Raw genomic sequence first — 16233 nt, forward strand, 5'->3', positions numbered from 1 at the left:
ATTTCACACACAGTGTCATTCCTTAGGACCAACAACGACAGCATCAATGCCATTACTGCTTCCTAAGTATCCTTCCACACGTCGTTGCTGTCAGGTGCCGTCAAGTCGCTTCCGACTCACAGCGACCCTTGTATGACAGAACGAAACACCACCCGGTCCTGCGCCATCCTCACAATTGCTGCTATATTTGAGCTCACTGTTGCAGCCACTGTGTCAATCCATCTTCGATGAGGGTTTTCCTCTTTTTCTCTGACCCTCCGCCTTACCAAGCATGATGTCCTTCTCCAGGAACCGATCCCTCCTGATAACATGTCCAAAGTAAGTGAGATGCAGTCTCGCCATCCTTGCTTCTAAGGAGCATTCTGGCTTTACTTCTTCCAAGACAGATTTGTTCGTTCTTCTCGCAGTCCATGGTATATTCAATATTTTTCACCAAGACCACAATTCCAAGGTGTCAATTCTTCTTCGGTCTTCCTTATTCATTGTCCACCTTTTGCATGCATAGGAGCCAATTGAAAACACCATGGCTTCTTCTATGTAATATTAGCATATCATTCTCAGCATAATTTTCATAAGGCAGTTGGTTCCGGCACAAAATTATAATTTCAAAAATATTTTGTGCTCTAAATATACCTTGAAAATACACGTATTCTTATTTAATCAGTTATTTGAATTAATATCACTGTCTTAAAGGTTTATCCTTTCCACAACTGGATCACTAACACCTAAGAAGTCATTTTTCAGGTTTGGACAGGTTATATTCCTGTCACATGTCATCTTATAAACTAGGGTAACTATTATCTCCAAACCTGGCTTAGTCTGTTCTGGAATACTCAAGGATTTTTTGTGTTCTTTTTTATTTAAAATTTTTTTTAATAAAGAGAAATATTTAAAAAAAAAAAAAAAAAAAAGGAAGGAGAAAAGAGAAGAAAAAAGAAAAGGAAGGAAAAAATCACAACCATACACACTCCTTCTCCTACCCAGGGTTAGCCACCATTCTGTCTCAGCATGTTTCCTTAAAGCGTTTTTTTTTTTTTTAAGAAAAGCAAATCTCTCCTTTGTAATAAAAAATTTAAACAATACAGAATGTACAAAGGTAAAAGTTTTCAGTTGTCAGCAGTGTCTGTCCTATCCCTTGCTACTGTCTGATCTGTTAGTTCTACTCATCTCCAATTGGTTTCCTTAGCTCTGCGCTCTCCTTATTCATCTCATTCTGTTGTTCTAGCATCTCGTTTGAAATTTAATTTACCGAATCAATGTTTTTATTTACTTGCTCCACAGCACTGCTGTCCAACTGTCTGAGATGATAAAAATGTTATATATACGGACTGACCAATATGATAACTGCTAGCCATGTGTGACTATTAAACACTTGAAATGAGCCTAGTGTAAGTTTTAATTTTAATAGCTTCATATGACTAGTAGCTACTGTACTGAACAATGCAGCGCTAGTCTGAAGCAACTGCTAAGAAGTCCTTCCTCTTCTTGAATTATGTTTTTCTCAGTCTTTTGCATGCTAGGTTCTCTTGTCCTTTTTTACTGTGGTGTTTGATCAGGTCCCATGCTATTGCTCATTTTCATCACGCTTAAATGGCTCCGCCCACACTAAGTGCTCTGATACAACACCTTGACCCTTTCTCCCAGTATCTGGTATCAGTTCATTTTTTCCTCAGACCTTTAGTGTAAGGAGAGTTTTATGGGCTTGCCTGTAGCCGGGAGGACAGACGGAGGCAAGAGGAAGGCGGTGGAGAGTTGGTTTCAGCAGAAGCAGTATACATCACTTGTTGAGGTCCTGTCAACTCCCATTCTTGACACTTGCTCATCTCTTGGCTTCTCCAACTTCCAGTTATTCTGGTACTCTCCTCTCTTCTCTGCTTGTTTTCTTTGCTAAATCCTTTAACCCCCTCCTCCCACTCACATCTTATCATCTTATCAAAACAAGAGAGAACTTATGCTTCCCAAGGCTTGGTCTATGTCTCTCTTCTTCTCACTTTATTACCCCACCAGGCTTGAAGTCACCTCATTCAACTGTCCTCATGGCGTTTTCCATGGCTTTGCTCTACTTCCCCCATTAGAAAATAAATTCAGAGAGCATTAACTCGGTCTTCCTTAACGTCGTAACCCTAAAAGCATTTAATCCAGAACTATATGCACAAATAATGGAATTCAGTATCTGTTTCTGACTTATCAAAAGATGCCTGGGTTCATGCTAAGCAGATCTCTGGGAAAATATTTTGATCCATCTAGGAGACCGTATTTTAAACATAATTAGGAAAGTGAAAGCTTGGTGTGATCTTTTCACGTATACATTTAAAGTTGTAATAATGTTTCCTGGCAGTTAATTTATGCCCAGATGGCTAATAATATGCAAGCTCAATATGTTAAAGTTCTACAATGTGAATTTAAATTCCTTCAGATTTCTAAAATTTAGAATCACAAACCATAAAACTATAAATCTCAAGTAATATTTATAAACACATGGCTCTAGGCTAGTTTCTTTCTGACTACTTGTTTCAGTCAAACTTTACTATCTTAAGGAAATCAACAACTTACCAAATCCCAAAGTCCAATTTGCCCATATTTGGCTCCAGCTGCCACCAAAGTTCTGGTTTCCGATGGGTGGAGGGCCAGAGACAGCACTGAGCCTTTGGTCACTTTACAAACAGTGTCTTCACTAAGGACCATACCACTTACATTGGCTTGGTAGCTGAGAAAATTAAAAGGTTAAATTTTAAAAGCAAAACCAATACCAATAGTCAAAAATAACTAAAAGACAATTCCAAAAAGAAGAATCACAACTAGTAAATAAATGTGGAAAAATATTCAACCTCCTGGTAACCAAGGAAATCAGACAACGACGTACTATTTTTTCACTTATGAAATCTTAATAATCTTAATGATAACACCAAAAGCAAGTAGGCTTCAGTTAAATGTATATAACTCACATAAGTTGCTAGTGGCAGAGTAAGTTCATATCAGGTTTTCAGAAAAAATGTTCTGGGGGAAAACAATTTGGCAATGTATACCAAAAGCCATAATATTTGACTTGTTAATCCCATTTCAAGGAATCTATCATAGGGAAATAATCCATTATCTGTCTCTCTGTCACACACACACACACACAGGCACAGCTAAAGAGAAAACAACCCCAAATACCAAGGAGTAAAGGGAGGTTAGGTAAATTGTGGAATACTTAATGGAATATTACACAATCAGTCAATAATTTTAAAGGCAACCACAATGTTAAGAGAAAAAAGCATAATTCAAAATTACCTATACATTAGAACCTATCAAAGTAAAAGCCTATGTGAATTCATCCATTTAGTCAACATTGAGTGAAGACATACTATGTGCTAGGCACTGTTCTGGTTTCCGAGACAAGACTCTCTGCCGCTAGTGGTAACTAGTGGTATTACATGTAGCAACACTTGAAATACACGACAACGAAACCAACCATTTGGGTGGAAATATGGGTAATTTTTCCACCTCACTTTCAAAATTTTCTGTAATGGCATACAGTCTTTATAACTCAAAGGTTTTTAGAAAAGTTAAAAAAAAAGGCAAGAGATTTAGCTTACCTTTTAAGGCTAAATAACTCCTTCATATTCTTACTGCCTGTCTGGAACGGAAAAGACCAAAAGTACCAGGTTAATCTATGTACTGAAATTTCCCTGAGCAGCTGATTCAAAAGCTGTAAGCCCTCCCAAGTGATACCTCACTCATTTCTTCCCAAGTCTGTAGAAATCCTTTAAATAGTTCTTCGTTATCATCTTGATTTTCAGGAGTCATTTCCAAAGGCCCAGGAGGTAACAAAGGCTGTTATAAAAAATAAGGAAAAAAAAAGTTTATAGCCATCTCCCTGCCCGAGAATGTAAGCTTGAGGAGGGCAAAGATGTCTTTCCATTTTTTTCATTATTTTTAACAACAAGATGAGGGCTGCACACCGCGGTGGGCATTCAAAAATAATTACTCAGTGAACGAATGAATGCCAGGCATCCTGTAACATACATAACACAGATTGTCTCATTTAATCCTCTCAGCAACCCAATGGACGAGATAACACATTTTAAAGTCTCCGGAATGAGACAGAGCGAAGCTCACTTGCCCTCAGTCACACCACCAATATCGGCAGGAGCTGGGACTGGACTCTGCTCGGGCCAATGGCAATACTCCACGCTGTTCTTCAGGCCAGGGTTTTTGAAGACGCAGGTTGTAACTCATTAGCGGGTCATGAGATCATTAATGCAATAGAACTAGCGATTTGTTTTAGTGCATGAAAATGGAAGAGAAAATACCAAAGTGCATCTCATGGGATAACACTGTTTTGTTTCACAGAACACTTGTTTCAATCCTGTGTGTGTCTAATGGGTTACAATGTAAGGACAGTAGACCCCGTGAGAGCCAGAACTCCACAGGACTGCCTTGTTTTTCCTTTTTTTTCTGGGTCTCACAAGTTTTATTCCTTTGACAGGGTCTAATCTTACCATTTTTCTAGCACTCGTTTTAGTGGAAAATACTTGAGTTTTCCTTCTCTGATCAGTTTCCACCTTACATAGGTTTTACCATGTATTTCTTACTGTGGGCCAAGGTTTCAAAAACACGTGAAAGCTACTCCTCTATGCCGCTTTCCATAGTTCCTTAATTTGCAGTTAGTTCCCAAAGTACCAGCCTAATTAGTGCTGTCTTCCAATTTGTAATGCAGCACTTAGATACAGACTGTTACAAAGAGCAGTGATTTTGGTGGTTGCGGGGAGGGGAGGAAGAGGAAGGGGGAGTCACTTTCTAGATAGCAGACACTTGTTATGCTTAGTGATGGGGAAGGCAATACCAAAGAGGGGTGAAGTTTGCACAACCTGACCGGGGTAAATGAAGACACTAAGTACACAGGAAAAAGGGACAATTTCAGTAAATGCTGTCATATATACCATTTTGCAACAACAGTAATGACAGCCAAAAAATATGTGTGGTTGCACAGGTAGGTGTGTATGCACACATGTGTATAAGAAGGCACGTGTGAGTAAATGCATGTATGCAGAGGTGTATGTGTCGGCACGTGTATATACAGGGTTTTGCGTGCTGCATATATATCCATATACATAATAAAGCGCATGGGGACACAGTTACGGAGGCTTCCTAGACATATCCAAACAACTCTCAGGATTGGTTTACTGGGTTAAAAGGCTTAGGACTACAGTCTCGTGGGACAACTTAGTCAACTGGCATAACACAGTTCATAAAGATAATGTCGTACATCCTAGTTTGCTGAGTAGCATCTAGTGTCTTAAAAGTTTGTGAGCAGCCATCTAAGATACAATTATTGGTCTCTACTCATTTGGTACAAAGAGAATGAAGGAAACCAAAGACTCAGAGAAGAACTTTGGACCACAGGACTAATAGCCAACATGAACCACAGCCTCATCTAGCCTGAGACCAGAAGAACTAGATGGTGCCTGGCTACCACCACTGACCATTCTGACCAGGGACACATAAACGGTCCCAGATGGAATGGAAGAAAAATGTAAAACAAAATTCAAATTCCTAAAAAAAGCCAGACTTACTGGATCAATAGAGACTGAAAGAATTCCCAAGACTATCACCCTAACATACCCTTTGAACTTGGAACTAATGCTATTTCTGGAGGTCACCTTTCAGCCACATAATAGATTGGCTTATAAGATAAACAATATCACCCATGAGTAATGTGTTCCCTTAAACAGTCAACCATATGAGACCAAATGGTCAACATTTACCCAAAAGCAAAGATGAGAAGGCAAGGAGGGGAAGGGAAGCTAGAGCAATGGAAACAGAACGAACAGGATGGAAATAACGAGAATGCTAACACATTGTAAAAATTATAACCAGTCATGGAACAACTTGTATAAAAATTGTTAAATGTAAACCTAACTTGCTGTGTAAACTTTCACATAAAACATTTTTAAAAAGAAAAAAAAAGTAGTGTTCTTAAATAAAAAATAAAATCTTATTATAAAATAAATTGGCTACATAAAACTCCTTCCGCTCACTGACAGCATAAAATCAAACTATGGCAAGGCCTGCCATAAATTTTATTACATTTTATTTATTATTAATAATATCAGTAACTGCCATTTACTGATTATTTGCCTAAGTCCTTAGCACAATGTAAGCAATTTATAGATATTATCTCATTTAATGCTCAGAACAGCCCTGGGAGGTTTCTACTATTGTCACCATTTTAAAGATAGGGAAACTAAGGCTCAGAAAAGTTAAATAATTTCCCCACGATCCTACAGTAGGTTAAGAAATACAAAATCCACCCCAGGTCTTTATGACTTTGAAATCCATGTTACTACTTCAACCATATGATATTTAAATATTGAATTAATGAAATGAAAACTAAAAAACATAATGAACTTTTAGTCTAGCTTCAAACACATCAATCTTTTCAGGATTTTTTAAACTAATACATTGTGTTCGCGCTTTTTCTTACATTTTCATCTGCTAATAATGCCAGCTGGGTTGGAGTTGCTGGTAATGGAACTCCCAAAGGGTCTACTTTTAGTAATCGCATTGACCTTCTACAGCCAGTCCCGTCATTTTCTCTCTTCCTAGGCTTCTTTCTAAAGGAGTCGGGGAAAAAAAAACAATCAACTCATATTCATAGAACAGTTAAATGGATTTACTAATAGTGCGGAGATAACTTCTAAGATATATCCCACAGATACATCTGTACATGTGTACACAGCCACATTGATTTTAACAAAAAGCCTAGAAACAACCTAAATGCTCATCGTGGAGAAGGGAGGGTGGTAAATTAATTCTGGCATACACATATAAGAGAATAATATGCAGCCATAAAAAAGAACGAGGTAGATCTTTGTGTGCTGATACGAAATGAACTCTAAGATGTAAGAAGGAAAAGAAAGAAAGGTCCAGAACAAGCTGGATATGCTTCCATTTCTTTTTTTTTACAAAAAGATAACATATTCATTTGTACATGCTGAGATTACCTGCAAAAGAATATACATGAAACTGTTAATTGTGGGTTCTTCCAGGGAGAAGGCCTGAGAACTAAGGCCTAGGATAGGAAGAAGACAAATGTTTTATTGCATGCCCTTTCATATAGTTTACTTTTTTTAAAATCATATACATACCCTATTTTTTTACTCTTCTGCTTTTTCATTGAAAAAAAAAAAAAAAAAAGTCCATCAAAAATGAGAAAAGAGATGCCTCTCAACTACACTCCGTGTCAGTTCAGAAGAATCAGTAATAACCACTATTAGAAATATACTGTGTGGTAGAAACTATACGGAGCATTTAGTTATCTCATTTAGTCTTCCAGAAAAGCCTGGGCATGTGAAATAATTTAGGCTCTCACACTCTGCTAGTGGCAATCCAAGTCCGAGAGAAACTCTCGTAGATGAGCGCCCAGAGACTGAAGAACCTTCATAATGAGAACCTAAAAACCACTCAACTATCCATCAACCATACAACAGATAAACTGTAGTACATTCATACAGTGGAATATAATACAGCAGAAAAAAAGAATGAAATAAAGCTGTACACATGAACATGGATGAATTTAAAAACCTATCAAGATGGGGGAGGGGGAGAAAATCCCAGAATATATAAATGGCATCATACTGCACGTGAACATCAAAAACAGGGAAAACTGAATGATGCACTCTTTAAGGATACATTTATAGGTGGTTTATAACTATAAATAAATGCAAGGAATAATTATCAGAAAATTCGGGATAGTGGCTATATCTGGAGTGAGAAGTATACATGGGCCTTCAAAGGTACTGTAATTTCCATTAACTCAGACGGCAAGTACATGGTTGCTCCATTACCACTCTTTCAACTGTGTTGTTGTTGTGTGCCGTCGGGTCAATTCCGACTCGTGGAAACCCCGTGTGACAAAGCAGAAGTGCCCCACAGGGTATCCTAGACTGTAGTCTTTACAGGAGCAGATCACCAGGTCTTTTCTCCCTAGGAACCAATGGTGGGTTCCAAGCGCCAACCCTTTTGTTTAGCAGCTGAGTGCTTAACCATTGTGTCACCAGGACTCCTCTTTCAACTATACAGATATGCTAAATGCACTTCTTTCGTACATGTAATATATTTAATAACTTAAAGAAATTTAAACCCCTCTGGATTAATATAATGCCAATTTTACAGACAAGGAAACAGACTTGAAAATTACATAAACTGTCCCAGGTTATATCACAGCTGTAAGTGGCTGAGCCAAAACTTGAACCCAAGTTGTGTCAAGTCACAACAGCTGGGCCCTTTCCTCTAGGTCACACCACAGCAGCAGCTTGATACCCTCTACACTAAGTTCGGGGAACCAATCTTGGCTCATAAAAAATATGCAAATGTAAAGCTACTGATCGGCTGCCAACAGGACTGGTGCTATTGTTTTTCCAATGTTAAGGACACTCTTTTGCACATTCACAAATACCTGACCACGATTACAGGTTTAGCTTTTCTCAAGCTAACTGATCTGTGATAGAATCAAACCAATCAAATGAGCTAAAGATGTCAGGGATTTTAGTTTCTTCATTCATACACGAGCACTGTTAAAATGCAGTGGAGAGAACTCAGGCTGAGGAATCTGACAGACGAACTTTCAGGAGCTACCACTTACAAGCTGTTTCGATCTTGAGTAAATCACTTCACCACTTACAGCCTGTTTTCTAACTCAGAAAATGGATGTTCTACCTACCATATCTGGTTATTGTCAGAATTAAATGACATAAGACAGGATAAAATTTCTAGGTCATTGCACTGCGTTTCATAGATGCTCAATAAATGTTAATTTCCTCCCTTTATTCTAGGAAAGAGAGAGAAAAAATAAATTGAGAAGCAAAACGATAGCCAGAAAAATAAACAGGAAGTAGAAGCATCTTTAAGAATAGCAGTTTTCTAGGCAAAAATTAGAATAACTTAGTGGAAATAAAGATTTCCCTCCATTAGCAGAACAGTAAATATAAACAAAATTCAACTTTGGAGATTCTATTTGCTCTCTATTCCTTGGATGAAGACGAGAGCTGTAAAATTATTAAAAGACAACCTTTCCTAAAAGATCCTATAGAGATGAAGATTATAGTTTCTATTTTGCTAGCTTACTATGCCAAAACAATTTTTCAAATTATAAAACTACTCAGAAATATATCACGACCCAGGCATTATAAACCAAATCTTTTACCTTTTGGATTCAGAAGGTTGTCTCTTCTTTACCATTTCACGGAGTCTTGCAGCTGACTGCAATACACAAAATATGCTATCTTATAGCTTAGCTACATAGCTTATATTTTAAAATATTAAATGCCTGCTACCATTCACACACTAAACTAAGGTCGATACAGACCCTAAGATACAATACCTGCTCTTGAGAGAAGACATGAGACAAATACACTATCAATGATAAAGGCAAGTATATAACCCTGTCTAATGCCCTGGTGGAGACCTGGTGGCGCAGTGGTTAAAAGCTCGGCTGCTAACCAAAAGACTGGCAGCTTGAATCCACCAGCAGCTCCTTGGGGCAGTTCTACTCCGTCCTATAGGGTCACCGTGAGTCCGGATCAGCAATGGCAACAGGCTTTGGGTTTTTAATATACTGATATCCTGATACCTTGAACCAAGTTGCTGATGAGTTTATACGATTAAATATACTATTCAATCAAATATATTATTATAAATTAAAGGTTTAAGTTCTAGAATAGGCAAACCTACTTTGATATTTCACAAAAAGTTACAGGTTACACTTCTATAGAAATCAGATCATATTTTCTGTTAATTAAAATCTTAAGTAGAAACACTTTATCTAAATTTCTGAAGGATTTTCAATTGTTAATGACTCAACAATTTAGTCCCTTTAAATAACTCACCCTCCCTCTCCCCAAGATGCAAACACACACTGAATACGTGAGAATCTGGAATTCAGAGAAATTAATTATTTGGTAAAGCCAAGGGTTTGTTATCTTTGGGGGAAAAACACACACCCTCCTCAACAGTGACTTTCTCACACATCAAAGCTTTACTTTCAGAGTGAAAACAACACTGCAAATTACACTGTTAGTTATGATTATAAAACGTTAGCATGTATCTGGCTATTTATCCTCAAAACTCTTTATATGAAGCATATTTCCATCTATTCTTAAAGGTTAAGATTTAAAAAAAGAAAGAAAAGGCTTGCTCCCTCACTCTGCTACCACAGCTCCCCCCACTATCCCACAGACGTCCTCCCGCCCTCCCACAGACGTCCCTTATCCTTTAGGTAAAGCACCTAACATGCCTTGGGTCTTTGAACCAAAGACAGCCAATCAAAAGATATCATCTTATATACCACCAAGAAAAAGGAAAAGGGCTGCCAATTATAGGTCTAAGATGGCAACTTCAGAAATATTAAAATGTGAAAAAACATGTCTTAGAACCAATGAAATATGTACGGTAACCTCTTTCTAATAAGAGCAAAACCCACTCCAGACGGCACTTGGTTTGCATCTAATACTATGTGGTCTGATACTATAAGTATCCTATTGATCAAGGTGAGAGGAGAAATAGCTTCTCGGTTTTAATTAAAAGAGACTCCAAACAAACCTCAGACAAATGAAGAGAAGCAAAAAAGTTTGCATTTTCTGATATGTTCTTTAGTCTCTTCTTTTCGTATGATGACAATCCTGAAAAATCATCCTATAAAATTACAGCAAAAAAAATTCTGTTACTTTACATAATCCATGGCAAAAGCACCTCACAAAACCAGAGGTTTAATTCTCTACATGCATACTTTACTTCAAATTCCACCCCCTCTCTTCATTTCATGATTTCTTACCAAAGAGCACATAGCCTTTGTATATTAAATATTGGAGCCCTGGTGGCGTAGTGGTAAAGTTGGGCAGTTCAAATCCACCAGCTGCTCCTTGGAAACCTTATGGGGCAGTTCTACTCGCCCTACAGGGTAGCCACGAAACTCGACGGCAACGGGTTTGGTTTTCTGTTTTTTAATATTAAATATTGAGTGAGAGAGTTTGAATCTGGGATAATCACAAAATATTTGTATGGTGTTCCAATTAAATAAAAAGTGATCTGATATTAGAAACAGTTAAGTAGTGTAACCTAATAGAAAATTAGTTCCTAGTGGCCATCAATCGTACTACTACTCAAAAGTTTTTTTTTCCTAAAAGTTTTCTTTTCATTAAACATGGCAGAGTGAATAAATGTATTCACCTCTACTTCCTCCTAAAACCCCAGTAAATTTTTAAAAATCCTCAGAGATATCAGAGAAGACAGTGTGTTCATGAAGTAAGAGCAGGATACTATGAAAAGAGAAAATTCAAAGAACAAGAAAAGAACTCAATAAGAGAAATTTTAAAATTCATTGAAAGTTTAAGGAAATTTAGAAAGTAGAGAGAGAAATAAACACATAGGCAAAAAAGACCCCCAAAAATGCTAGAGAATCAATCTTGGAAGTCCAATATACAACTAATAGTTCTGGGAACAGAAAAAAAGACAGCAGAGAAAATAAAGGAAAGGAAATTATTACAAAAATAATACCAGATAGTTTCTCAAAACTGAAGACGCGTCCCCAGGTTATAAGGGCCCAACGAGTGCGCATAAAGCACAGGGAATGAAAACAAGACGGAGACGTAGGCGCGTCATGGAAAGTCTTCCTAACACCAATATGATGCGGTGAAAAGGCCACATTACTGCCGGGGCGTCCGTCCCCAACAAAGCAAAACCTCAATTTAATCATGAGAAAACATCAGACAAACCCAAACCGAAGGACATTCTACAAAATAACTGTCCAGTACTCTTTTTTCACTCTTTACAAGTGTCAAGGTCACTGAAGAACTGCCCCAGGTCGGAGGGGGCTTGAGGCATGACAACTGAATGTACTGTGAGCTCCTGGATTAGTTACCGGACGGGAAAAAGGACATTAGTGGAAGCGCTGGTAAGATCTTGATAAATTCTGCGCTTTAGTTAACAGTGTTGAACCAAGGTTAACTTCTTAGTTTGTTGGATGTTTAGAGACACATAGGAAGCTGGGTGAAAGGTACAGGGGAACTCCCTGGACTATTTTTGCAACTTTTCTGTAAGTCTTAAAATTATAAAAAAGTTTTAAGAAATTAACCGTTAAGAATTGCTTACAAAATGAAAATAATGAAAAGACTGGAAGATAAAATTTAGAAAATTTCCCCTGAAGTAGAATAAAATCCTTGACTTGAAGCACAAGACTCTTGTCTGTGATGTGACAAGCCTTTTCGTTCATTTAGGAAGGAGTCCTCGTGGCGCAGCGGTTAAGAGCTCGGACTAAAAGGTCGGCAGTTGGAATCCACCAGACGCTCCTTAGAAAGTTCCACAATGTCCTGTAGGGTGAACTCAATGGCAATGGGTTTGGGTTTTTTTTTTTTTTTGGTTAAGTTTATAAACTAACTAGTTCCCAAACCACGGTACTACAAAGCCTTAGGCATTTTACTCCAAAAAGACCATTAATGCACGGAAAAGAACAAAAGAATGAAATGTTCTATTAAAAAGCTTGTATCTTGCAGTTTTTCCTAAGAAAATGGACAGTGGGCATTTAAGACTCTGCCTGACCATCTCCAGTACCGCGCTGTTCACTACATCAACTTCTAACTTCTGACCCTATTTCCTTACTGTAAACTAAAAGCTGCTTTGTATTAACCTCACACACTCAGGATCTTACAGACTAAGAGGCCAAAGAAATAACCTAATCCAGTGGTTCTCAAAGTGCGGGCCCAGAACAGCAAGCACAACTCTTTCTGAGACACTGCAAATTCAGTGCCCCACCCCAGAATTTTTGAATCAGAAAGTCTGGGGGGTAGGGCCCAGCTATTGTGTTTTAACAAGGCCTCCAGCTAATTCTGATGAAGGCTAAAGTTTGAGAACCACTCATCTATTCCAACCCCCTCACAGTAAAGGTGATTTCCCCTAAAGGCATAAGGTTCCTTTCTAGTGGCCCCGCCTAGGAGCCCAAGCTCCCAACCCCCAGTTCAACTTGCTTTTGAATTAGCCCACAGGCCCCACCCCAGGCCCTGGCTCTTAAACCTCCAGGACAAAAAAGCATAAATCTACCTCCTGTGGCAGAACGACAATACTTCCATGATCAGTTTCCTTTCCCTATCATCATTTGCTGTTTTCTCAGTTCCATCAATATTTTGTCATGTGGTGGTTTCACCTTGTCCTGAACTAAATTTGTCACTTTGAACAGAGCATAACACTCCATAAGTAAGAAGCCACAGGAATTAGATACTTAATTCCTTAAACTGATCCGAAATATTATTTTAAACAGAAGAGGTAAGGGTAAGTGTTCCTCATATATCTTCTCTACTCCATATTTTGTCTCCTTTTTGAATATTAAAGGAAATATCGGGGGTCGCTCAAATGTCCTATGTTCCACAAGCCGACTTCTGATACACTGCATAAACATGTAAAGATGAGCAAGGCACCATAAAGAATGTGTAAACACAAATAATATATGCAATAAATGACAAATGTTTTTATATATTTTTACAAGAAAAAAAAACAGTAAACTGAGAGGGGATAAAGTGAAGCAGAGAAAAGATTAAGTCAATTGTGTCTCTGACACACCAAAATCAAGTACAAAATTAACCCAAGTTATTAGTTAAACATTAAAAAAATTTTTTTTCAATTACACTTAAATCAGATAAAACAATCTGAGCTGAAGAGACCGTTGATAGCCTTAGTTTATCAGAACTTCAAATTGCAGAACAATAAAACTTGGAACAAGCTACTAGTTAAGTTCCTACCAGGCCTGATGTGGTTTCTTCCTCACTGTCCCCGTCCTGGCCACTTTCCACATCAACACTGACGATCACAGCATCTGAAGTGCTCTGGTGCTGTCCCCTGTTACTCTCAGGATGAACATCTAAGGACGACTTTTGCAGACTGGATTCTGCCCTGGAAGATGTGGCTTCCATCTTTGGAGTTAAAATCCCTCTGCAAGTTTTCTTTATTTCTGTCTTCTTACACAGCGGCACATCGTTAGAATTCTTTTCTAATAGTGATTTGGGGTGCTTAACTTGGTCTAGCTTGTCATTACTGAGTGAAAAGGCAGCCAGGTGAACTTTAACTGTTTTTTCTAAAACTGTCCTCGGTATGGGTTTCAGAGACACGTAAGGGATGTTTTGATTTTCTTTATATTCATTCACCTAATCAGGTCAATAACAGAAAGGAAAACAGTATTAAGAATCTCAGGTCCTATGACTTTTCTTCTCTTACAGATAAGAAACAGACATCAACAGATGTCTGTAAACTTAATTTCAATTTTATGATACCAACAGAAATCCAAACTCATAGCCTATAAGGTAAACCTCCAAAATCTAGACATCTCCTTCACTTAACTAAATAGAATTCCGGGGCACATTTCCTGTCCATACAAGTTGGCCAGGCCAGTAATAACAACGACTACCACCTATAACTGAGGAGCCCACCCCAGCTGTCAGCTTCCGAGGGTGCAGCCGGTAGCAGAAAGGGAGTCGCTAATCTGGCCCTGACACTACTGCATTTGTAGGGTTACTGATAAGAACCTTTCTCAACGCAGAGGGCCTAGCTCTCTATGGGGGAAAATCAGGGCAGGAATCCCCGCTTATTTTTTTGAAGCAACATCCTGAAACACCCAGCAAGCGGGGAGCTGCCTCAAGGGGCGGGAAACAGTTTTGGAGTGGAGAGGTGTCCCGTGCCAGGTCCCCGTGCCCTGCCGGGCCTCTGCCTGGGAGATCCTTCATGAAGACCCGAAGACTGCGGCAGAACACCGGGAAGGGCCAACCCGTTTCTCACCCTCACCTGGGGTCGCAGCCTGGAAGCCGCCTTCTCGTCGGCCGCCGCGCCGGACCCCGACATCTTCCCGCGGCTCAGCAGCTGGAGCCTTCCCGCCTAGAGCGCGGCGGGAGTCGGGGCCGGGCGGGGCGTGGGCGGGGCCGGGGCGGGCGTGGGCGGGGCCGGGACGTGGGCGGGGCCTGGCGGGGCGTGGGCGGGGCCGGGCGGGAGAGGCTGCAATCCCCGTCCCGCGGCGCTGCCTGGCTCATCCCGCAGCTGGCCTGGAGTTTCTGTAAGCAGGCTGGGTTACCCGCCTCACTCCGAGATTCAAAATCTTTAGAGATGCAGTAGGAGCTAATTAACATTTTTACCTTGGATCCCGGTTATTTTGATGTTCGTGGTGCCGGACCCCCTTTGAAAAACACTGGCACTTTTCTACTGAGGAAAAACCACTTTGCCTTGCAATGTGAGACTGGAAAAGATTCAGACGCACTTCAATTCCCTGCAGAATGGAAGAGAAAGGAAGTCGAAATCTACACGCTGCTTTATCTCCGCCCACCTGGCTCCTGACCCTACCACCAGAGAATCGTGCCCTACTGCTTCTACGGAAACGTCTTCCTAGGAAGGGAAGCATTTTAGTTTTGTTTCAAAAGCTGATAAATTTGTTTAAATTTCACCTTCTGACCATCTGCCCACCTGTTAACTAAGACTTTAAATAGCCTAAAGTCTGCAAAAAAGAAGTTGTGAATCAAATAATTTGTGTATCACAAAATAGCCAAAGGCGATTTTAGCGCCCGCAATTTCTTACAGTCGCAGCCATATTAAACTTTTTTTCTATTCTCTGGGTTGCTGTGAGCTGAAACAATTGCCTTCCCATCAGATTTACTCCCTCTGGACAACATAATTTTTTGAGCTGGTAAATACAGTATAAAAGTCTGTTTATTATATCTTCAAGCCCAAAACTGTACCGTTGGTTAGTTACTTGTGTCCTCCACTGTTCCTTGTTTGAAGCTTGTCCAGTATTATTTTTTCCTTTCAGCCTAGGCCCAATTTTAGAACCTAGGAGAAATAATTTGAGAATTAGCCGTATTACTTAACATACCTTCAAGGCCCTCCATGCCAGACTTTCACCAATCCCTGACTCTAAAATTACTAACTGGTAAAACCAAACTTTATATACCATGCTATTTCTGGCCTTCAAGACTTTGTTCATGTTGCCCCTTCTCTCCCTCACCACATCATTTATAAAGTCCTTTTTATATGGTAAAATAAGCAACATCATGATAAATGGAGAAAAGACTGAAGTTGTCAAAGATTTCATTTTACTTGGATCTATAATCAATGCCCGTGGAAGCAGCAGTCAAGTAATCAAAAGACTCATTGTATTTGGCAAATCTGCTGCAAAAGTCCTCTTTTAAAGTGTTCAAAAGCAAAGATGTCACTTTGAGGACT

General features: G+C 39.2%; 1 protein-coding gene across 2 annotated transcripts in view; it reads right to left on the reverse strand.

Annotated features, from left to right (window-relative positions):
* Positions 1-14941, reverse strand: part of WDR76 (WD repeat domain 76) — a 29919-nt gene extending 14978 nt beyond the window's left edge. For both annotated transcript variants that reach the window (XM_049897675.1, XM_049897674.1), the window contains exons 1-8: positions 14809-14941; positions 13773-14174; positions 10585-10677; positions 9191-9246; positions 6470-6599; positions 3715-3816; positions 3579-3619; positions 2554-2707 (exon numbers count right to left, since the gene is read on the reverse strand). In XM_049897675.1, the coding sequence (XP_049753632.1) occupies positions 2554-2707; positions 3579-3619; positions 3715-3816; positions 6470-6599; positions 9191-9246; positions 10585-10677; positions 13773-14174; positions 14809-14865 (1035 nt within the window). In that variant the 5' untranslated portion in view covers positions 14866-14941. The remainder of the gene's footprint in view (positions 1-2553; positions 2708-3578; positions 3620-3714; positions 3817-6469; positions 6600-9190; positions 9247-10584; positions 10678-13772; positions 14175-14808) is intronic.
* Between the last annotated feature and the right edge of the window lie 1292 nt (positions 14942-16233).

The sequence above is a fragment of the Elephas maximus genome, chromosome 10, assembly GCF_024166365.1.
Source record: "Elephas maximus indicus isolate mEleMax1 chromosome 10, mEleMax1 primary haplotype, whole genome shotgun sequence".
In the NCBI taxonomy this organism is placed as follows: domain Eukaryota; kingdom Metazoa; phylum Chordata; class Mammalia; order Proboscidea; family Elephantidae; genus Elephas; species Elephas maximus.